Source organism: Gossypium arboreum, chromosome 3 (assembly GCF_025698485.1).
Source record: "Gossypium arboreum isolate Shixiya-1 chromosome 3, ASM2569848v2, whole genome shotgun sequence".
Classification (NCBI taxonomy): domain Eukaryota; kingdom Viridiplantae; phylum Streptophyta; class Magnoliopsida; order Malvales; family Malvaceae; genus Gossypium; species Gossypium arboreum.
This window is the reverse complement of record NC_069072.1, coordinates 129,856,342-129,879,073: the sequence shown is the minus strand read 5'-3', so window position 1 is coordinate 129,879,073 and position 22,732 is coordinate 129,856,342. Positions and strand designations below refer to the sequence as shown.

At 28.0% G+C, this 22,732-nt stretch overlaps 1 protein-coding gene across 1 annotated transcript; it reads right to left on the bottom strand.

Moving 5' to 3' along the window:
- Nucleotides 1-2,702: 2,702 nt before the first annotated feature.
- On the bottom strand, nt 2,703-5,007 carry LOC108475633 (transcription factor MYB108). Its single transcript, XM_017777616.2, has 3 exons — nt 4,604-5,007; nt 3,827-3,956; nt 2,703-3,738 (listed from the first exon to the last, which is right to left on the bottom strand). The coding sequence occupies exons 1-3, from the start codon at nt 4,764-4,766 to the stop codon at nt 3,126-3,128; spliced, it is 906 nt and encodes a 301-aa protein (XP_017633105.1). The 5' UTR covers nt 4,767-5,007; the 3' UTR covers nt 2,703-3,125.
- Nucleotides 5,008-22,732: the final 17,725 nt, after the last annotated feature.

Here is a 22,732-nt window from a genome sequence, read left to right as displayed (position 1 = left end):
GAAATTTGCTAATTTTCAAATTAAGACATTGATAGATTGTTGTGTTCATAAAATTTTTGGTTGAAATTCCATCAAATTTGTGTTTTTGGTTAATTAAAGGATTTGTCAAAGAGTTGGCTTTAAATTATCAAACTTTACATAACTCGAAAAAAATTAAGAACGTAAGATTTATATATATACATTCAGGATAAATTTAATAGAACTGAATTTTAACTCATCTAAAATAATAAAAAATTAATTTAATCTTCTAAAATTATAAAATATAAACTATTAAAATAATAAAATTATATTTTATTATTATAAAATATATAATTTAATTTTGCTCTCAAAATTTCTAATTTCTCCTCATCCTTAAATGACATTAAAGGTTACCCTTTTAAAAAACCATATTTACGCACACACATAACGTAAGATTATGACACCACCTGGTCCTCTGCAAGAAAAGGATGAAAACGTCGTCGTGGTGAGTGTAAATATATGTAGAGGTCACCAAAAGGGACTTCACAGTTGCACACTATCAAGAGACATAATAAAAATCCAGATGCCACGTAGGATCTCCACGTGGAGCCATCAAGGGCCCAAATGCATGTTGAGTGAAAAAAAGTAGCAGATATTAAGAAATGAAACATTGAGCTTTAGTAAAGGTTCCTCCATTTTTATTTGAACGCTAGCTGTCTAAATTTGTGGACTCCAGCTGTGGATGACTTTCTTAGCCTCAATTTATGCGAGATTTTCGAAGTCGAATTTATTATATTTTTAAATGAAATAAAAGTTTTTCAACATTATTTTTATAAAATATGAAATTTATTAATCTAACAATATAGTTAAACTGCAAATAAATAAAAATTATTGTATAATAACTTTAAGTTATAAAAATAAATTAATCAATAATATCTTAAAGAGTAGAAAATGAAGAATTAACAAGATCAGTTCTATTGATTAGTCTTTCACCTAAGTAAGCTTGCATAATTTCTTTAATTTGTATCAAGATAACATTTTATATACTAAATATATAATACTACTCTAATATTAATATACTTACAATGTTTTTTATATTATATAATTTGTAACATATAAAAATATATACTAAATATATAATATTATTAATGTAAATATTAAAATAATGTTAAGATAATCATATATTCAATAAATTTAAAATATATAATATTATTAAATATTAAATTTAAAATATAAATATTTAAAAATTAAAAATAATATGAATTTGAGTTAATCTTTTACAAATATAAATATATTTACGTAAATATAAAATATGTTAATATCATACTTAAACCCGACTTCTAATTCAACACAATATTTTGAACAAAAATAAAATTTAATGCATATAATTATATTAACAATTAGACGTTTTTTTAATAATTATCTGGGAAAAAAACGATACGAAAACGAAAAGCCCGACGTGGAATGCTTGCACTGGGGTGTTTCAAGAGTTGCGGCTGGAAGTGCTATGCAGTTGGGAGTCCCAAAAAAATGAATTTTATAAATTGCTTAATATGACACGTGTAAAAAAATCAACAGTTTCCACTCATGGGACCATATCGATGGCTTCTTCCTTAGGCACGCGGCCTACAAAGATTCCCCAGCCGTCATCCTCTCTCTACACTATTCCATCACGTGCTTTACCTTCTCTTCTCCCTCACACGTGTCATTTCCTTTTCTCTTTTTTTTTTTTTTGCTTTTCAAAAAAAAAAATAGAAAATTGTGCGGAGATGGTTGCTATCACACCGGCTATAATTTTGGCATCTAAATTAGAAAATAAATAAATAAATAGAAATAATTTTAATTTATTAAAATTAAAAAAAAACGGTATTGATCATTCAAAATAATTAAAATTTTCAACCGAGTCAGTCAAACGCGAACCACATAAACCATAATAAAAAGAACATGTGAAAGGAATTTTAATTAGTTTAAACAGCACTAATAATTAATTAAATTAAATTAAATTAAAAAAGAAGAGGCTGTCTGGTTAAACGGGAAAACGGGATGAAACAGAACACGTTGTCCGTACGAGGAAAACAACAAAAAAACAAAACAAAACAAAACAAGAAAACAAAGTTAATGGACTTCGGAAATCTACTTTAATTATTTCACTTTCTAACATTGGTTTTTTTTGATAAGATAAGATGACACATCTCTTAATGGCCAACTTAAACAAGCAATTGGATGAATCAGATGCTGCCACGTCTTCCTTATTATTTTTTTAATTTTTTCATCTTATAATAATTAAGCTTAAGCTTTGCCCTTTCTTTTTCATCTAGAAGCTCTCAAAAGTAGAAGTAGAAAGAATGTTAATTTTATAATCTCAATTTTAATCATCATATTTAATTATTCACCTTAATCCCTTTGCTTAATTCTTTTTATAACTTAAAATATGATTTTCAGAATCTCAAAATTAGTTATATAAAATTTATAAAATAAGGAAAAAACTAATTAATTAAATAAACATTATATCAATTTTTATATTTTAACTAAATTTTAATTTAAAAATTCGAGTATAATTATTCATACTTCATAAAATTTTCTATCCAATAACATATTTTGATTTGATATGTAACATATGACATACTAATAAATATAGAATGTTGGAAAATTTTGACTGAAAACATTACCAACCCCAAGATTGCATAAAGTAGTAAAGGGAATAAATCTTAAATTTTGTTAAAATATAAGGATTAATATCATAATTTGACTAAATATTAATGAATGAGATTAAACAAAACTCTTCAAATTACAAGATTTTTTTTCTAATAAAAGAAAACAAAGATAAAAATAATCAAAATACAAACTAAAGTGATCCACAACAATTAAACTAAGGATGAGTTTGGACAGATGATTAGATGCAGTGTATTTCGCTCACTTTGTATCTCATGTTACAATATCTAATTTCATTGTCACCGCTATTTTTATACTAACTACATATAATTGCACCGCCATCTAAACCCACCCTAATTCTACAATAATCTACATCAAGAGTTCTAAGAAATTATTATTATTTTTACTCCCAAATTTCTCTATCTCACTCACTCTCTTTTCTTGCCATTTTTGTTATGTTTTTTTTTCTTCTATACAATTGAATCTCACCCCCAAATCCATGAAACATATATATTTCACATGTTGAAGTTGAACTGTTGCTGTAAGAACAAAAAATCCTCAGCATTCAACAAATTGTCTGATAAATCAGCACCATCTAACATGGGATAATTGTTGGTCTGAAGATCCAAGCAGCCGCCATCGCCATGGTTATAATAATTAGCAGCTGAGAGACTGTGCTCATAGTAATCAACTTGGCTGCTACAGGCTTGGAAATTATAATCAGGATTAGGGTTATTGTTATTAGTAACCTGGAACCCATTATTGTAACAATTAGTCAAATCCGAAACCGGCGAAACTTGGGCCTCGAATGACTCCGACGAAGCCGCGGTGGCCGTGCTCGAATTCTCCGAAGTATAACTCGGGGTTACTTGTGTCGAAAAGTCTTTGCCCATAACAGAGGCGGAGGGGACGACCGCGGTGGTAGTAGTGGTTGTGGTGGTGGAACCGGCGGCAGCTTGGATTCTTTCGACTAACCTAGGCATCCATAAATAACGCATGGTGTCCTTGAATTGCTTGCTGTTGACATCACATTTAAGCTGTTTCGCATGTTTCTGGACACGAGTTCTCCAATAGTTCTTGATCTCATTGTCGGTTCTTCCAGGCAAATGTTGAGCAATTTTCGACCATCTGTAACAATTTAAAAAAAAAAAATCTGTCAAAAAAAAAACATTATGAACCAATAATCATTCAAGGGAATTAAGGTTAAAAGATTTACCGATTTCCCCAACGAGAGTGAAGTTCGAGAATCAAAAGCTGTTCTTCAAGAGTGATGTTCCCACGTCTAATATCTGGGCGTAGATAATTCAACCATCGCAGCCTGCAACTTTTCCCAGTTCGCTTCAGACCTGTAAATTTTTTTGGTAAAGTTGTGAGCTTTTTGATTCTTTTTATATGTAAATATGTACGAAACATCATCAAATCCTCACATTTTATAAGCCACAAAAATTTCTCTAAATTATATGCGTTTGCTTTTTCCATGAAAACGTACAGCTTTTGCTTTTTAATTAACAAGTTGTGGTGTTGTTTTTCTTATATGCACATCAAATCCTCAGCATCAATCAATCAAACCCTTAAGGTTTCTTCTTCTTCTTTTTCCTTTTTTCTTGCTTTGCATTTTTGTTGGAAAATACAGAAGAAAAACAAAAGGTCTAATTTCAGTTTTAGTCCCTGAACTATACTACAAATTTGGATTTAATCCGATCCTCTATTGATAAATTCTTTAGTTGCTACATATTTTTAAAAATGGCCTTAATTATAAAACTACAGGGACTAAAACTAAAATTAGACCGAAATGAAAACAAGAACTTTGCACCATTTTTCTATGGCCATGAAAAAGCCTCTCTCATGTCATTAATTAATCAGAAAGAAAAAAAAAAGGACATGAAGAAGAAAACATGACACACAAAACAAAAGCTTGAACCAACTTGTTACATACATATATATAGAAAATTAAATACAAAAAAGAAAAAGAAATTAAATTAAATTAAATTACCTGCACAACGAGCAAGGGAATTCCAACGACCTTCGCCATGGATGGCAATGTAATTGATGAGCTTAAAATCTTCTTCAACAGTCCAAGGACCGCGTATCAAATCCATCTCATGATCTTCTTCACTTTGAACGATCCCTATACAACCCCTTTTCTTACCATCCATTTCCAAACACCAATATAAAAACCAAACTGTGTTTTTTTTTTTTTTTCTTTTTTGCTTTTTTGATGTAAGAGATATGTATTGAGACAGAGAGAGAGAGAGAGAGAGAACAAAAGAGAGCTTTGATTTTTATTATAGGGAAGAAAGACAAGTACTTGGGTGGCTTTTATAGATGGAGTTTGGTTTTTGCAAACTGGTGGAAAATAATGGTAACCCTTTTGTGAGAGCCGCAATGGGGAGCTTTGTGGTTTTTTTTTTTTAAACAATTAAATTAATACACTAAAGGGAGCTTTGATAGTAATTATATAATATAGTTAGCAAATGGCAGCAAGGCTTTCAATGTTTGACACTTTTGACCTTTTTTTTAGAACTAAAGTTTTAAATTTATTTAGTTCCATTGGAAAGTCTACAATTGTGTCTATCTTGGTTTTGTGATTGTAAGAAAACTAATGTGAGTATTTTGCTGTTCAAACACTCCATTCCATTTTAGGGTTAGTTCATAAACAGTGGGAATATATTTATTAGGCAATTTTAAAATAATTTATGAATTAGGCTTAGTTATATTTAAGGTCTAATTCTGTTCTTGATCCCTATACTTTTGTCACGTTTTAAATTTTATCTCTATACTCTTTTGTTTTAATAATTGAGGGATCCAATTGATAATATCGTCGAAAGATTTCCATTAAATTAGATTATATTGTATGTTTAAAATAAAAAATTGCTTACAAGAAGCATATAAAAATATTGAATTTGAAATTATAAGATGTCGGATTTTGAATATGGATTTATAAGATTTTTATTATCATTTTTTAAATTAGTCGCATGAATATTTTAAAAAAATAAAAACAAGTACCATATAATTTAATTTATAGGAAGCTAAATAAAAATATCTATGAAGCTTAACATAATTATTGTTAAAAAGATATTATAAATTGATATGAGTATTATTGTTAATATAGAAAATATAGATTTGAATGTATTATCTTTTTATTTATGAATTGTGAAAAAATTATGAGTAATTTCTAATCGTTTTGTCAAAAGTATTATTATATACATAAATATGATATATTGGGTTGATAATTGATTGTTATTATTAGTGTTGCCAATTTGCATATAGCTTAGGCGGCTGTAGGCTATGAGTGGGAAATGTGGGCATAAGTCTACTGTTGAATGGCTCAGCCGAAGAGCCTTTAACGTAAATTGCTGCTATTTCCATGCAACCAAAACCCTGAAAAAGAATTTCATTCAGCGGCTAATTAGCTCTCAATCTCCCACGTAATATATATATAATTTAGTCATCACGTCAGACCAGAATGATCAGACCTTTAAATACAGAATAAACTCTTTCCATATTATTTTTTTATTCATAAACTGGAACTTTGAAATTTTATATGAATGACATCCAATTTTTTACCATTTAATCTGATAAGAGCGTTGATGTATGGTATACTCTTGTTTGTTTGATTTGCAAGGCTAAAGTCTTGTTTCAAACAAACTCTCAAATTTTGTTTAGTTTTAATTTCTAAATTTGCTTATTTAAACCTACAATTAGGACAATGTTGTATCATCAGTACAAGCTGCCAACAAATTAGTTACATCATTTTTTTATATGACATGATGAGGTCGTGATGCATAATATAAAATTTTAAAAGATTGAAAAATTTTGTTAAAAAATTTAAATTAAGTTAGTAATTTTATGTAATTTTACCATTTAATCAATAGAGGTTGAGATTTATTTGTCCCCACTTCATTTCTATATCGAATAAAAAATTTCGAGTTAATCAAGTGGAGAGTTTTATTTTATTATCCTAATTTAATTTAAAATTTATTTTTCAAATAGGTCGAGTGAAATTCAATACAATTTGAATCGAATCGAGTTAAATTAAAAAATTAAACATATTAAATTAAAATTTTGTTACAATATAACTAATTTCATTGTAAAGCATATAAATTTGAAACTATATATATTTGAAAACTTTTTCAAAGCAAAATAAAAAGAAGAAAAGAAAATATATTTTAGTATAATAAACTTGAATTATTAATTAATTTAATTATGTTTCAAAATTATTATTTTACAAAATTTTAAATTTTAACTTATATATTCTTCAGAATTTTTTTATAAATTTTAAAAATATAAATTTTGGAATTTTTATAAATATTTGGAATTTTAAAAATTATTTTGTTTTGTTTTTTCTTTTTGTATTTTTTGTTGAGAGAGAGAGAGACCAATTTGCTTATTTTCAAAATTGACAGAGACTAAAGAGTATTTACACCAATCTGTTACTCGAATTGTAAAATTCAACTCGATACGAACTCAAGACTCAAATCATTTATACGAGTCGATTCGAAAAAATTAAATAACGCAATTCAATTAACTCAAAATTTAATTTTTTTTACATTTTTTCGTAACATATCGAATTTTATTTACCCTACTTCTATTTTAGATTATGTATCAGGACACGGGAAAAATAAATAAAAAATAAAAAATAAAAAATAAAAAATCGTATCTTAAATTGAATAATCATACTGAATCAAATGGATTAAATGAGTAATTGTTTATTAAAGTGAGTGCTTGATTTGCAGTGAGGTGGTGGACCATATGGGTGTGATATACATACATATATGGATATAAAATATGCTACAAAAAGAAAATTCCACACGTTTTCTTTTATTATTTTATATAAAAAAAGATAAAGTTTCTTTCTAGGCTGATCTGCTTGTGGGGTTGCAATTCAGCTGCTTAGTGGTTCTAATTAGACAGCGACTTACCATTCTTCTTACTACCCAATCAACTATCACTAACATTTAAAAATGTATGTTCTTAATCTATAATCTCTATGTAGTATGTGATTATAATTTTTTTATATATTTTTCTAATTAAATTTCAATTCAAGTAATTTATATATATATGAAATATTATTTCTTCTTTTACTCACATATAAAATGTGACAAATTATAGTACATGTAACTTCTTTTATATATATATATATATATATATATGCAGGTGTTTAGATCCTCCAATATTATGGAAAGATCGAGTATCTAAGTCGAACTCTGTGTTTTTGTCTCTTTATTATCTCTTTATTTGTTTTTTTCTTTGGTCGGAGGAATTTTGTTTTTCTTTGGACGGTGTTATATCCTCATCCTCCAATGGAGCTCATCAAATCCTACCATAATATACCCTTTTTTTTTATATATTATGATTTAAGGTATACATGAATTATAAATGAATCATAAATTATTGAGGTTAAAGTGTGATTTTATCAAATTTAAAAGGTTAAATGATAAATTTATTATTTTGAAGTTAAAATAATTTATACTCTCAACAAAATAATACCGGACATGTTAAAAAATTCAAAAATTGGATATTAACCATTAATTCACACCAGAGCTCAAAGCTTATATATAGGACCCACTCAATAATTGCAATCTTTAAATTCCATAATAATGGCAAACTTTAATTCATTTTATTAATAATAATTAGTGATACTAATCACTAAATGATCTTATTAATAATCAATCGTACAAACTATATCCAATATTCCAATACCTTCCTAGCAAGTTCTTTGGCAATCCAGCTCAAAAGCCGAGGATGAAAAATTCCAGCTCAAAAGCTTTAAAAATAAACCTCACATGCTTTTCTACCTCAAAAAATTTTATTTTGTACTTCAACATATTTGAACTCACATATTTCTACATTAATATTAATATCCATATCAATCAAGCTAAGACTCAATCAACATTATTTGGTAATTTTGGTTATCTCTATGACATAAATTAAATAAAAAAAACCATTTGTTCAACAAGTTAAGGTTTTAATAACTTAAAAATTCGAAGTTCTAGATATACTCTATGTAAATATATGGGTTCTCTTTAAGTTTATTCTAGTTAGTTTGAATTGAATTAGTCAATCATATTGAAACTATTGTAGGTTAAAAGAAAATTGGCATTCAAAGCCATTTCCTTCTTTTGTTGTTGTTGTTAATTCACTATCTTTTGAAGTTTACCGACACATATTCTAAAACCCAAAATCAAGAGTATATATAGGGAGGGAACTACTTACGTTAATGTAAAACCTATAATAGTTTTACACACATTCATAACTCTTTTTACAATCAATATTTTAATAATTCATACATTCAATTTATCAACATACTTGTATTTGTTATGAGTGTAAATTATAGAAATGATCTCATATCTATATCATATTCACATCAATCCAAAATAGTGTCATTTTAATATATATTCAACAGTCAATTTATTTTTTTCCATCAAACAAATAGTTGGACGTTTTTAATTTACTAAAAACTTATGTACATGTGAATGCCAAAACTACTAAACTCTTAAACTTGAAGGTCCACTTGATATTTTGAAGGGTTTGAATAAAAATATCAAGTATTTTCCATATCCATGGATATGATTTATATTTAGGCTTCGACGCTACCCTTCCAACAATGTTATATCTAGAGGTGTTCATGGGTCGGGCCTAAAAATAATATTAACTTACTTTATACTTGTTTAAGCTCAACTTGGCTCAGAATATGAACTAAAATTTTACCAAGCCAGCTCACATTTGCAAAATACTAACCCAAGCTTATCTTAAGCTCGTCCATATTTTTTTTTTAAATTTTAAAAAAATATATTTTATATTATTTAAATTTAATATTTTTTTATTTATTGAAATCTTTTGTATAATCATCTTAACATTATTTTAAAATTTACATTAAAGTAATATTATTTATTTTGTCACATCCCAAAAATCAAGTTAATAGACACTGGGTTAGTGAAACCAAGAATGGTCACGTCCTATTTTTGAGTTAAGGTTGTGAAAATTTTGTTAACTGAGTTAATCTGGTTTATTGGTTATGTGTATTGCTTGTGTGGGAGAGATTCTGGGTTCGAATTCTTTTCTATTTCGTGCGTAAAGATTCAAACACAAAATCAAAAAGTAAGCTGAAGCCTTGCATATAGTAGTTCAAAAATAGGGGTTAGGACAAAAAAAATAAAAATTCAAGGTTTTAAGCGGGTCTAATTTTTTTGCCCAAGCTCATTTTCTGGGCTTAATATTTACTTAAATTTCAAACAAGTCTTCGAGTCTGGACGGGTAACCCAATTCATGAACATGTCTAGTTATATCCAAGGTTTAAAACTTATATTCGCATTTGAAAGTGTAATACATCTTACAATTGAGCCCAACCTGAATCAAATTGTTTTTATTTAAATTTAATAATAAATACATAAATATTAAATAATAGAAGCATCATTCATCTCTCAACAAAAAAAAAAATATTGGCTTTTTAAAGAATCAAAGCAATCATATATAGTTTAGAACATAGAATATATTTTCTTAAAACTTTATGATAATCCATTTAAATAAATAAATAAATAAAATGGACACATTATATGTTAAAAGCTTGGCCCATGTTTATACAATCCATGGTTTCCAAGTTGTTATCACTTAAAAGGATTATGTGGAAATATAAAGTGAAATTAAGATTGGATAGAGCATGTCCCAAGTGTGAAAAGGTCTGTTTTATACAATTTCTTGAAAAGAAAAAGTAGAGAGGTTCTAGAGAGATTCCAAGAGCTCAAAGGTTGAATTAAATTATATTAAATTTGATGGATTTTTTTTCTTTAGGGAGATTAAATTAATGGGATATTATTAATACTTTTAATTGCTTAATCCCCCATTAGGGAGCTTGATGGGGAAAAGCATAGCAAAAGATGACAAAGGGGCATAAATTCATTGCCCTTGGACACATTACCCTCAAATTCCACCTAATACACCCTTTCTTATGGGATTGAAACACCACTTTTTTTTTTCTTTTTTAATTGTCACTTCTTTTTCAAAATTATGGCACCAACCCCATACCATATCTTCTCTCTAATTTTGTCATTTACACCAACATTCTTATCATACCATTTAAAAATTTCATGGTAACAGTATTGTGATATGTTGGTAAAGTATTCCATTTAAAAATATTCATCATCATGCTTAATTGTTACAAAGAAAATAAATAGGTTTATTGATTCTATTGGTAAGCGTTAGATATAATAATAAAGTACATTGTATTTGTAAGGAGAAAATTTAGTTTCGAATTTTAAAAATGACATTGTCGAGAAAAATAATTACGAACTCTGAAAAAATTTTCATAAACTATAAAATAAATATGAAATATAACTTAGTTAAACTAAAAAAATTCATCAATTTTAATTTAGATGAAGATATGTTTCTCTCTCATGAAAGAAAGAGAGTGTGGGTATTAGTATATAGAAACTCATGTGGCTAAAATTAAAGCAATTTGAGTAATTATAGACAAAAATTCACATAATTCAAAATGCTCATTCATTAACAAATAACAGGTAGCAACAAGTCAAACCTTAAGTCAATAACTCTTGGCATATAAATCATGTAGTAAGCAATGACTGATATTCTTGAAGTGCTACAAAACTTTGTGCCTTGCACTTAGTAAGGTTGCAGGTCAATAGCAATTAGTATCAACTGATCCTCCTGCAGTAGTGGGCTCCAAGGCAGCTCTTGAATTTTATTTAGGGAATTGAAATTTATTTATAATTTTTTTATGATTATATTACTCTTTATTTTTAGAGAGTTAAAAGTATAATTTAATATTTGTATTTTATAATTTAAACATTTTTTTTTTGAAGATTGCAAAGATTTTTTTTTTCATTTTGGGGGCAAAATCCTGTCTCCCCTTAAATTTGCCCTTGGGTATAAATTTAGGTATTTCTTACTATTTTATTTTCTCATCTGTTATCCATCTTTATTATTATTTTGCTTTTCTTATACTTTAAGTTCTATCCTTTTTCTTTAAACTTCAACTGACTTAAGTATTAAGAAGTAATACAACTAGTTGGAGCTTTACAATGGATGGACAAATCCAATAGAAGCTACAAAGTTTATCACCAAAAAAAAGAAAAAGGGATTGAGGTAGCAACTTCAAGGCTCCATAACAAACATGCCTCTTGCAACACTTTAAAAAAAAACCCAACCCAACTTAAAATCAATTATTCACCTCTTACAATCTAACCCAGTCATAGGGAGGCTCAAACATTTTGTTTGTTTGTTTTATTTAATCATTCCATTCAAAGGTATTGAAGAATTAAATTATGACCAAAAAATTTAACGTTAATTAAGATTAAATTCAAATTTTTTTTAGTAAATTATTTCTTTTATTTATCAAAGGGTAAAAAAAACACACATAAATATCCTAAATTAACTTGGGATGGAAAAATGTTGAGTCATAACAGGTAGCCTATATATTGACAAATCATTAATTAAATTGGTGGCTGAAATTGTTCTACCAACTCTTTTTTTTTTTTTTTTTCACTTTCAACGACTTTGACTCTAAGTCGGTCATATGTAAGCTTAACAGATTTTATATTTTCAAGTTTAAAAATGGGCTAAATCTTATTTCGTCAACTTGGGGAATTTAATTATTTTTTAATATGTTGCATATATATTTTAAATATTAATTTTATTATAGATTCTTATTGTATTTGTTCTTTATTGATATAATATTTAGATTTATTTAAAGTCTTTTCATAATATTTAAATAAGAGGACAATATTTATACTAATCCAATTAAAACTCAATTAGTTTACATCTATATATATATATATATATATATTAAACATTAATATCATTATAAGTTCTCATCATATCTGCTCTTTATTGATACATAGTCTTTCCCAAATCCTTAAATAGGAGGACAATACCTATACCAATCGAGCTAAGGCTCAATCAGTTTACACACATATATATTTATATTAAACATGAATCTTATTATAAGTTATCATCATATCTACTCTTTATTGATATAATATATAGAATTATCTATAATCTCTATCCAATTCTTAAATAAAAAGATAATACCCATACTAATTAAACTAAAAGTGATTGAAGAATTAGTTATAAATTTTCATTGAGTATCACCATTAATTACTTGTGTCGGATAGCAATTGTGACCGAATTCACATGTATATACATATCTATATTTCTAAATTCATTAGATCCCAATTTTCACGAATTGATAGACCTAAACCTATATTTTAGAATTTAATTACAAGAACCTAAGCAACTATCAGTTTACTTCATGGTTGCAAGACTGAGAAAGATTAACCGAACCAAAGTCAAACTTCTTTTTCTCAAAATTTCAAACAATCTTCTAATTTAATAATTAAATAATCAATCTCATTGAATGCTGGGGTAACTGAAATAGAACAATATTATATTAAAAGTAAGAGAAGTAAAATTGAGTTCCTTATAGTTTGGTTTGATTTTCTTTTTAAATATTACTGAGTTTTAATATTGGGTAAATTACTTGATTAAATTATTAGTAAATTTATATTTTAATCACTTAATTTAAAAAAATAAAATTATCATTAAATTATTCAAATATTTTCATTTAAATAACTGAAAAATGTTTTGGGCTTTTTTATCCTTTAATAAATTAATGCAACCTAAATTACCTTGTTTAGGTTTTTTTAGAGAGTTCTTGGTCAAGTAGTAACAACCGTTTTGTTGTAAACCCTAGCCTCTCTTTCCTATCGTTGATCATCATCGTATAGGCTTCTTTGTTTACACCATCGATATCAATCGAAAGTTTTTAACCACTTTTTCTCTTCTATGGTTTAGTTTTTACATGAAACAATTTCGAATGTCACAAATATACAAACCAAAATCTGAATGAGTTTCTTCATCTTTGGTCTGATCCCGCCATCAGATCAAATTAGATTTGAGGTATGTCCTTCTACTAGTCGGTGTCGGTGGGTACTGTTCCACTACCAATCATCAAATTATCACTTGGAGTTTACCAACCAGGCTTTAAAAAATTACTTAACAATCTAATGACTTAGACGAAAACTTTCGAATAGTTCAATGATCATTTTATACCCTTTAAAAATTGAGTAAATAAAGTGTAAACTTATTAATAGCTCAATGATATTAGGTTTAGTTGACCCTTTAACTTTTTTAACAGAATTAATAATGGAATCTACTTGAACTAAATTCTATTAGTTTGGACAAATTGATTCCATTGCTTTTTTTCTTTCTAATTTTAAATATATAATTTATTCTATAGAATTTAAAATTTTCACTAAGTAAAAAAATTAAAAGGTAAACTATATAAATAGTCACCCAATTATAAAAATTCTCATTTTAGGCACTCAAAATAAAAAATTACAATTTAGACATTCACATTATACAATTTATTCATTTTGATCACTCTCGTTACAAACTCTAACAAGAATCTTATATAGCATTTTTTAACACATGGACTAATCATTAAATGCCACATGACATAATTTATCATATCATAAGTATTGCATACCACTTCAAAGGACAAAACTATAATTGGCCCAATACTAATTACTAATCAAAATAAAAGAAAAAATAATAGTTAAATAGATAAAAAAAAAAAAAACCCCGAAATCCAAACCACATCTTCTTCCTCAAAATTGAACTTAGGATTTGATTTTCGAACTTATGATTATCAGATCATTTGAGGTTCTGTTGCTACGATTACTTCAGTAACGAGTTTGCCTACTGTTGGATTGGACCATTTCCCATTTTGTAATTTGCTAATTCCCATTTTGATGAAAATTTCACATTGTCAATAATGGAGAGATTAAGTATAATTAGTTAGTGAAATAGTAATCAACATCAGGTGCAGTATTTTTTTTTCAAATTCTAAATTAAAATTTGAGGAAGAAGATGAGGTTTGAATTTCTGGGTTTTTTCAATTATTTAATTATTGTTTATTCTTTTATTTTGGCTAATAATTAGTATTGAGAAATTTATATTTTAGTCCTTTAAAATGCTATGCAATACTTATAACGTGATAAATTATACCACGTGTCTAAATGTCGTATAAGATTTTCGTTAGAGTTTGTAACCAGAGTGACCAAAATGAACGGACTATATAATATGGGTGAATCTTTTTATTTTGGGTGCCTAAAATAAGAATTTTTGATATATAGTTGGGTGATTATTTGTGTAGTTTATTCAGAAAATATTTTTTTAATTTTTAAAATTAAAAATTAATTAAAATTGGTTTCAATTTTAATATTTTACAAAATTTAATCTTATAAGTAAAAAAAATAAAAATTTTCAAGGCATAATAATTTATTTGATCTTCTAACTTGATTAAAAAAAATCATTTTAGTCATTCATTTAAAATTTCACCTCTTTTAGCCCTTGAACTTGATTTGTTTGTCAAATCATTTCAAAATAGATGAAAAAGTTGACGTTTGTTAACATTGCTGATGTGGTAGTCTACGTTAATAATTAATTTTTAAAATTAAAAACATTAAAAACATTATATATATTTTTATTTTTAGTAGTTTTAATAATTTTTATTTTAAATATATATATTTGAATTTTTAAATTAAAATTAATTAATTGATCATTTGGCATTCTCATGGTAAAATTAATTTTTCATCTATTTTAAGGTGATTCAACAAATAATGTAAATTTAAAATTAAATAAAAATTAAAATAAATTTTTTAAAAATTGGAGAGTGAAATAAATTATGATGCCTAATTTTAATTATTATTAACCAACTAATTTTAAGGTTTTGAGCATGATTGACAAATGGAAAATGAATAGCATTCCATTAAATTTATTTTATTTTAAATTGCACAAAATTTGTCAAAAAGCTGGCCAAGGCTTTCTGGTTTATGGGGTTGACGATTCCAACGGGATGACGGTGCGTTCATGTCCTTACACACTTTTCTATTTTCATTTTATAAATAATTTAAAGCAAATGGATTTTTTGAGGATTTAAGTTCAAGTTTTATCTATTTAAAGCATTCCAATAAATATGCTTGAAAGTAAGACAAAATAAAATTCGAAGTTAAGCTTTTATAATTTTGTTTTTCATTTACATTACGAGTGTGTCATAATTCAAGAATAAACTGAATTAAAAGGAATGGCTTGTTCGGGAGTATCAGTTTATATAAATATATATAAAATGCCTGATTTGATAGTTAATTACAATAAGGTTAACTCTATAATATGTCTTGGTTCAAATTTTAAATTGGTCCTCGAATTTTAGAACTTTTTAATTGCATCTTCAAAGTATTAAAATTGTATCAGTTAAGTCATTTCGTCAACTTAATTATTAGCTTAGGTGTTAAATGCTGGTTCAAACTGATTGTTGTACACATGGATAAAATGGTAAGCATGTGCATATCAAGTACATGGACACGTGAATTAAACTGTAAAGAATGTGTATACTAAAATCTATTTTTTAAAAATAAGTTAGATCTAAGCTATCCATACTGTAAGTGCACACATATTTACAATTTGATTCATATGTTTTAAAATATACTACACATCAATTTCAAACCAACATTTAACACTTAAATCTATCTACATTTGAAACAGTTAACCCAATACAATATTTAATAGTAATTTTAGAATTTAACATAAACTAATGGGTAAACTTTTGTTTACCTCATATTACATTTTAGTAACTTATATTTGAAATATTACGTTTTAGTCACTTACATTATTGTTTTGTTACGAAGTGGTCACTCTATCGTTAAACTTCGTTACCTCCCTAACAACAATGTGGCAGTCCAAATGAGTTTTAAATGCCAACTTGATGTCCAGTTGCTGGGATGAAAATATGTTTCAGATGCCAAGTTGGATGTCCAGTTGCAATTAGGGAGATAACGAAACTTAATAGTAGAGTGACCACTTCGTAACAAAATAATAACATAAAATGACTAAAACGTAATATTTCAAACATAAATAACTAAAATATAATATAGGGCAAACAAAACTACCTAAACTAATTAATAAATTGTCAAAAAAAAAAATTAATACAATCTACATATGCTTTGATATTTGTTTCTAATGATTCTTCTCAATGTGAAGCGTCTTTGACCCAAACTTATGTTTTATAAACAACAATTTGTTTGACTATTTAGGCATGCGAACATATATTTTTCCCAAAAGAAGTATATGTTAGGTATTAAAATTTTATGAATGTTTGACCACTGGAAAAATTAAATAATAATTATAGTTAGACAGTTGGATGATATAAAGAGGAAGAGATGAAAAGGCAGGTCCAAATTGAAAATAAATATCAATCCAATCCATTGTATCTTTTAGAATAATGTATTAATCATCAGGAAATTCAGAAGCTGCTGGTCCTCGTAAAATATCTTACCGACCGTATCGGTAGATATAATGCCATGATAAAAGAATTTAAAACATTTACTCCTAACTTCTAACTTTAAACCCTAAACCCTATTCTTTTTTATATATTATTATCATATATTATTCTCACCGATTTAAATTAATGTGATTGAATGTTCTCGTAATCGTAAATGTAATAAATGTTTTATTTTTTTTTATTGTGAATATCGGTTATTAAAGGAGTTATATTAAACTTTTAAGTAATGTGGTTGGATCAGATAAGTTAGGTTTTTTAGATAAAGAATTGGTTGATATTTTAGTTTGGATAAAATGATTAAATCAGTTTTTGAGTGAATAGTTTGGAATTGGTAAAAAAATTGAAATTCAAACAAAAACTAGTTGGTTGAACTAATTTATAAATTTTGAAAATATTTTTAATTATTTTTATAAGTTTTAACTATTTATTTCGAGTTAGACTTTATTTATAAACTTTAAAAGAAGTTATAATTTTATTTATAAACTTTAAAAAGAAGTTACAATTTTTGGATTTCTTGATTACAAAGAAAACTCTATTGATTTTCCTTGCCGCTAGTTGACCTCAGTTAGCTTAGGCCGGGGCCCTTTTGTTGTTGTCATTGGGATCGGCAAGTGCCGATCGACTGGGGTATGAGACCTCAGCCCCTATCTCGCATTCTCCCGATCAGTTGTTGTGTAAGGCAACTGGCCTGGGGCACAATGCCCTTGGCTTATGTTTCTAGTTGCACCGACCGGCTGGGGCAACAATGCCTCGACCTCCCTCAGTGTAGCCCCTCCTGCCAGGGCGACATCTCTGCTAGCTCGCATGAGTGTCATGCGACGTGTAACGCTTCGAGCAACTTCGCGCGGACATCTCTGCTAGCTCGCATGAGTGTCATGCGACGTGTGACGCTTCGAGCAACTTCGCCCATGCCACCTAGTGCCAACTGTCGCTCATGTTGGTGTGTTGTCCTTTGTTCATTGTTTTGATTTCAGTTGGATTATTGGTCCACCTTACTTTTTGGGTTTCATCAAAAAATTTTAATGTTAAAAAATTAATTAGTTTGTTTCAGGCTCACATAAATTATTTTTAGTTTTATAAAATAAAATTAAAAATTAAAAATTAAAAATTAAAATTAAAAATTATTACATGGAGATGATAGTCTACAATCTAATTATAAACTCAAAAATATGAAAAGCCTAAATACAACCAAATTAATTTCTCTCTATGGGAAACTAAAAAGCTTAAGCACACAAGAAAATAGAATTTATTCTCTAAATAAATTGCCACTATTTTCTAACAAAGTAATGATGCTCAAAATATGAATAATTGGTGTGTCATTAGCTTATACCATTGTTCCTATTTATAGGTGATCATTGATATGTCAAATTAAGCTTCCCTGTTATTCTTAAGAAGTTTGTTTTTAGGAAAATTAGCGTTTTTTTTAGTTTAGTGTAGATTTTAGATTTTCAATTTAATAAGTGTAACTACTTTCTTTTAATCATTTTGAAATCCAAATTGGCCAATTGTTTCATTGGTGGCTTTAACATTTGATGGAGTGTTATAGGTACTCGACGGTGGCTCGAAATTGTACGAAAAGATCACCGAAGCAAAAGGTATCACGACATCAGAGCATGGGAATCACAATACCCTAAACAGGCTCAAGATGAAGACCACCTACAGTGGTACCGCGATATCCACCTTGGGTATCGTGATATCCACCTTCCAAGAGGGACCCTATTTCGATACTGATCTTGGTATTGTGATACCCTACCTTGGGTATCACGATATCCACATCGTGAAGGGGACCAAAAAATGATGCCAAAGGTAGTGTTTGTCCAATCGAAGCACTAATCAGATGAGGCTCGTTCAAAGGGATTTTGGTGACAAAATAGGATTAGAAAATTGCTACTAAATCAGTCAATTTTGGCTGAGGAGAGAGGATACACACATTAGCTTTAGTTTTAGCTTAGTTTTATTTTTAGTTCTTTTAGGTTTTCTTCTTCATTTTTAAGGTTTCTTAGTTTTCATTTTCCTTAGCTATAGAAGTTATTTTTCTGAAAATTTCCTCATTGTTCTTGTTGTTCTTGTTGTTAGTTATTATTGTACCTAAGGTTTATTTGCACTTTTAGTCCATTTTATTTGCTTGTAATGACGTTTCAACATTTAGCTTTATGTATTTCAGTTTCTTTTAGTTTAATCTATTAAAGACTTTACCTTTTATGTTTCTTAGTCTTCATTTTACCGTTGAATGCTCATATTTACATTTCTTTCAAGTTTTAAAGAATAAAAAATCCAATCTTTCATTTTTTTCTCAAGCTTTATGTTCATGGTTGTTATATTCTTTTCTTCATGATTTTTACCTTAGTTTTTAGCATGGGTAACTAAACTTTAAGGGGGGTTGGTTGATAGAGATGTAGGTAAGCTGATTTTTGGATGAGGGACTAAGTTGCAAATAAATTAGCCTAAATCGAATAGAGTTTAAAACTTAAGATTGATGCCCATAAGGAAAAATCAAGATGAGTGAGTAGAGAGGAGATCTTATTGGGAACCAATTTGATAAATCATGGGTTAGCCGGTGAGGTCGAGAGATAAACCAGACTAATTTGCCTAATTTAGTAAAATGAGGCCGAGAGGTAAAACGAAACCATTTTAGAAGTTTAACCAATTTAGATCCCTAATTCAGAGATTAGTGAACCATATCGAAATCAATCAACCGTCATTTGTTATTCATTGGTTAATTTCATAATTTTACATATTTTACAATTTTAATCATTGTGTTAATTAGTAGTAAATTAATGTAAGTTCCCAATTTCATGGATTGTCATACTATAGGGTTTAGCAATTAGTTAATTAGACTCTTTATTTTGCATGCTTGTCATTAGAAGTTGCTCAATCGCCGACTTTGTTGGGTTCGATCCTCGGAATATTCTGTACCCTGTTGTACAAATATATTACAACTGGCCTGTCATGCTTCCAGACATCGCATGATAATATAATTTTCGATCTCTTGTTGTCTTTAACTGTTGATATCTCTCTCGGGTTTGATGTTTGTACGTCGCACACCGAGGGAGATGGTCAATAAGAAAGTTATAAGAGTTTTACTTGAACAAGGGTAGATTAAATAAAAAAACTTTAATAGAAAAAAATACAATTCCCTTACTTGGAATACTAGGGATGGTGGCATACCCCTAAAAGGAGCTAGGGTTATTGTCCCCTTCCAAGCTTGATGGACTCTCGGGCTCATCTCATGTATTTAGTATAATTAAAAGTGTCATCTAGACTTTTAACCAACTTATATAATTTAACTAACCCAATAATGATTTTTTCTATTTCACAAAGTATTATTTATTTAATTGAATTAATTTACTCAATTAAACTATTTTCTCAATCCAATTCGATTCCAATAGGTACTAGAATCTATGAGGAAATATATTTAATTGCCTTATTTAATAAAATTGTGATGACTAATTAATTTAATTTTCTTTTGAACTTAAATTATTTAATTGCAATTAATTTAATAATAATTCGAAGAAATTAATTTAATTTCTAATTCATCTCATGTACATAGAGAGAAAACGCATTCACTTCGAATAATGGTATATGCTATATATTTCTCTTAATTATCATTTTCATTCATTCCGTAGTATCAGTTCTACATGCATTCTATTTTAGGTTATGTCGACCTAGCGAAGGGACCAATTGGACATATATGATTAGGCTCAAATAATTTGTAATTAAGTTCCAACTCTTAATCTATTAATTGCAACATTATTTAGCCATAAAGTCATTCCATTGAAGTACCATGATTGAACTCTCATTTATTGTATACCATTATGAAAGCAACTTGTGACAGCCCTAATTTGACCCTAGTTGGAAAGTGGTTTTGGGACCACAAAACCGAGTCAAAAAAATAATTAACCTTTATATTCTATGTTTATTATATGTGTAAATGCATGTGTGAAAGTTTCATGCTTTGGTTTTGTCATTTGTATGTGAAATTTATTAAATAGGACTTATGTGAGACATTTTGAAATGTGATAAGTTAAATTATAATGGTCTATTAATGCATGTTATAAAAAGAATGGACTTGCATGTCAAATTATCCATTTGTAGATAGTAACCGACCATGTTGTTATTTAATATATAATATATGTATTTTCTATTAGCATTATTTCAATTAAATGGCTTTATATTATAGAATAATGATTATTAAAAATAGAAAATTGGTGAAGAAAACAAGGTGTTCATCTTTGTTTTCTTCTAAGCCGAATGTAAAGAGAAAAAAAGGGGAGAAAACACCATTTGGTCATCTTAGGCTTGAATTAAGGTAAGAAATTCATGTTAGTTCTTGAAATTTTAGTTAATTTTAAGTTTTACCAAGTTCTTTATTTAACCCATGTTAAAATTTTGATTTTTTTGGGGATGATTTGAGCTTTCGGTCATGGTAAATAATGAAGGGGATAGATGGTTGTCTTCAAGTTTTAATGAATAATTACAAATGAATGATGTTTGTGATAGTTTAATGTTCATGTAAGTAGTTTAGATGATAAAAAAATTATAAGTTGGATTAAAGGTGTGTTATATTGCCTTTGTCATTGCCGAAAATGTGCTTGGTTAAAGAAATTGGGTGTTGGCTGTTTAAATGATATTATTTTTGTATTAAGTTGAATTGGAAGATTTATAAATGTGTTAAAGATGAGTCAAGACTTATATAAGCATTTGACAATAGCTAAGGAATGGAAATTTTTGATAGTTGATGTATATGTGTAATGAGTAGTGTTATATATATGTGATTTTTATTTTTTTTGGTAATAGAAAATTTGGCTAAAATGATTAGGGTGTTTCTTGATAAAATATTTGTGGTGGTTAAATTTGTGTATAAGAAAGCAAGATAAGCTATGTGAGTTTTGCTTGTGTATGCGAACTAGGTATAAGTTGAATAATCGGTCATTAGGGTTATATGATCATTTTGTGCATGAGCTATAAGTGATTTTCATGGCTTGATAAGTTCTTGCCGTCTTCGGTTATAAATAAATATGAAATTTGAATCATGGCATATTTATATAAATTATAAAACATATTGAATTTGATATGTGATTGCCGAATGTGATTAATAAGTAAATAATATTGGTTAAGTAATTAAACAAATCTATTTGTTTTAATTAAGCTCAAGAGCAAGGAGGATCAAAGTTGGATAGAGGAAGAGAGAAAGTAATAGAGTAGCCAATCCGCGACCGTTCGAATATACCGAAGTAAGTTTTGAGTAATCACATTTATTATATAATTGATGATGTCATGAGATAAGTATGATAGATGAATTGCGACCTATTGTCTCTACTTGAATGAGGTTGTTTGATAAATAAATTGAGTATATGGCATGTACCCGAATGGTTATTAGGAGTTAAGCTGAGATAGTGAAATGGTTATGTGTTCTTGTGTATGAATATTAAACCGAAAGTTATGTTGAAGGTGTATTTTTTTTTGTGCTTATATTCGAGTGAAGAAATTGAATTAGTAATGTGATATGTTATGTGAATTGAGTTATCATGTGAGTAAATATGCTTAGCACTTGATATATATCTGGGTGAAGTCCCGCAGGCTTCGTGCTGGTAACATATCCGGGTTAAGTCCCGCAGGCTTCGTGCGGGTAATATATCCGGGTTAAATCTCGCAGGCTTCGTACTAGTAATATATTCGGGTTAAATCCCGTAGGCTTAGTGCTGGTATTTGATCTGAGCTTAAAGTCCCGCAGGCTTTGTGCTGGTGACTGGATTCAGGTTTTAA

Excerpts from the sequence above, each read along its gene's own strand:
- LOC108475633 (XM_017777616.2), bottom strand. The coding sequence starts at position 4,766 with ATGGATGGTAAGAAAAGGGGTTGTATAGGGATCGTTCAAAGTGAAGAA. Across the intron at positions 3,957-4,603 it reads TTCCCTTGCTCGTTGTGCAG|GTCTGAAGCGAACTGGGAAA; the intron begins GTAATTTAATTT and ends AAAAATTTACAG. Across the intron at positions 3,739-3,826 it reads CACTCTCGTTGGGGAAATCG|ATGGTCGAAAATTGCTCAAC; the intron begins GTAAATCTTTTA and ends AAATTGTTACAG.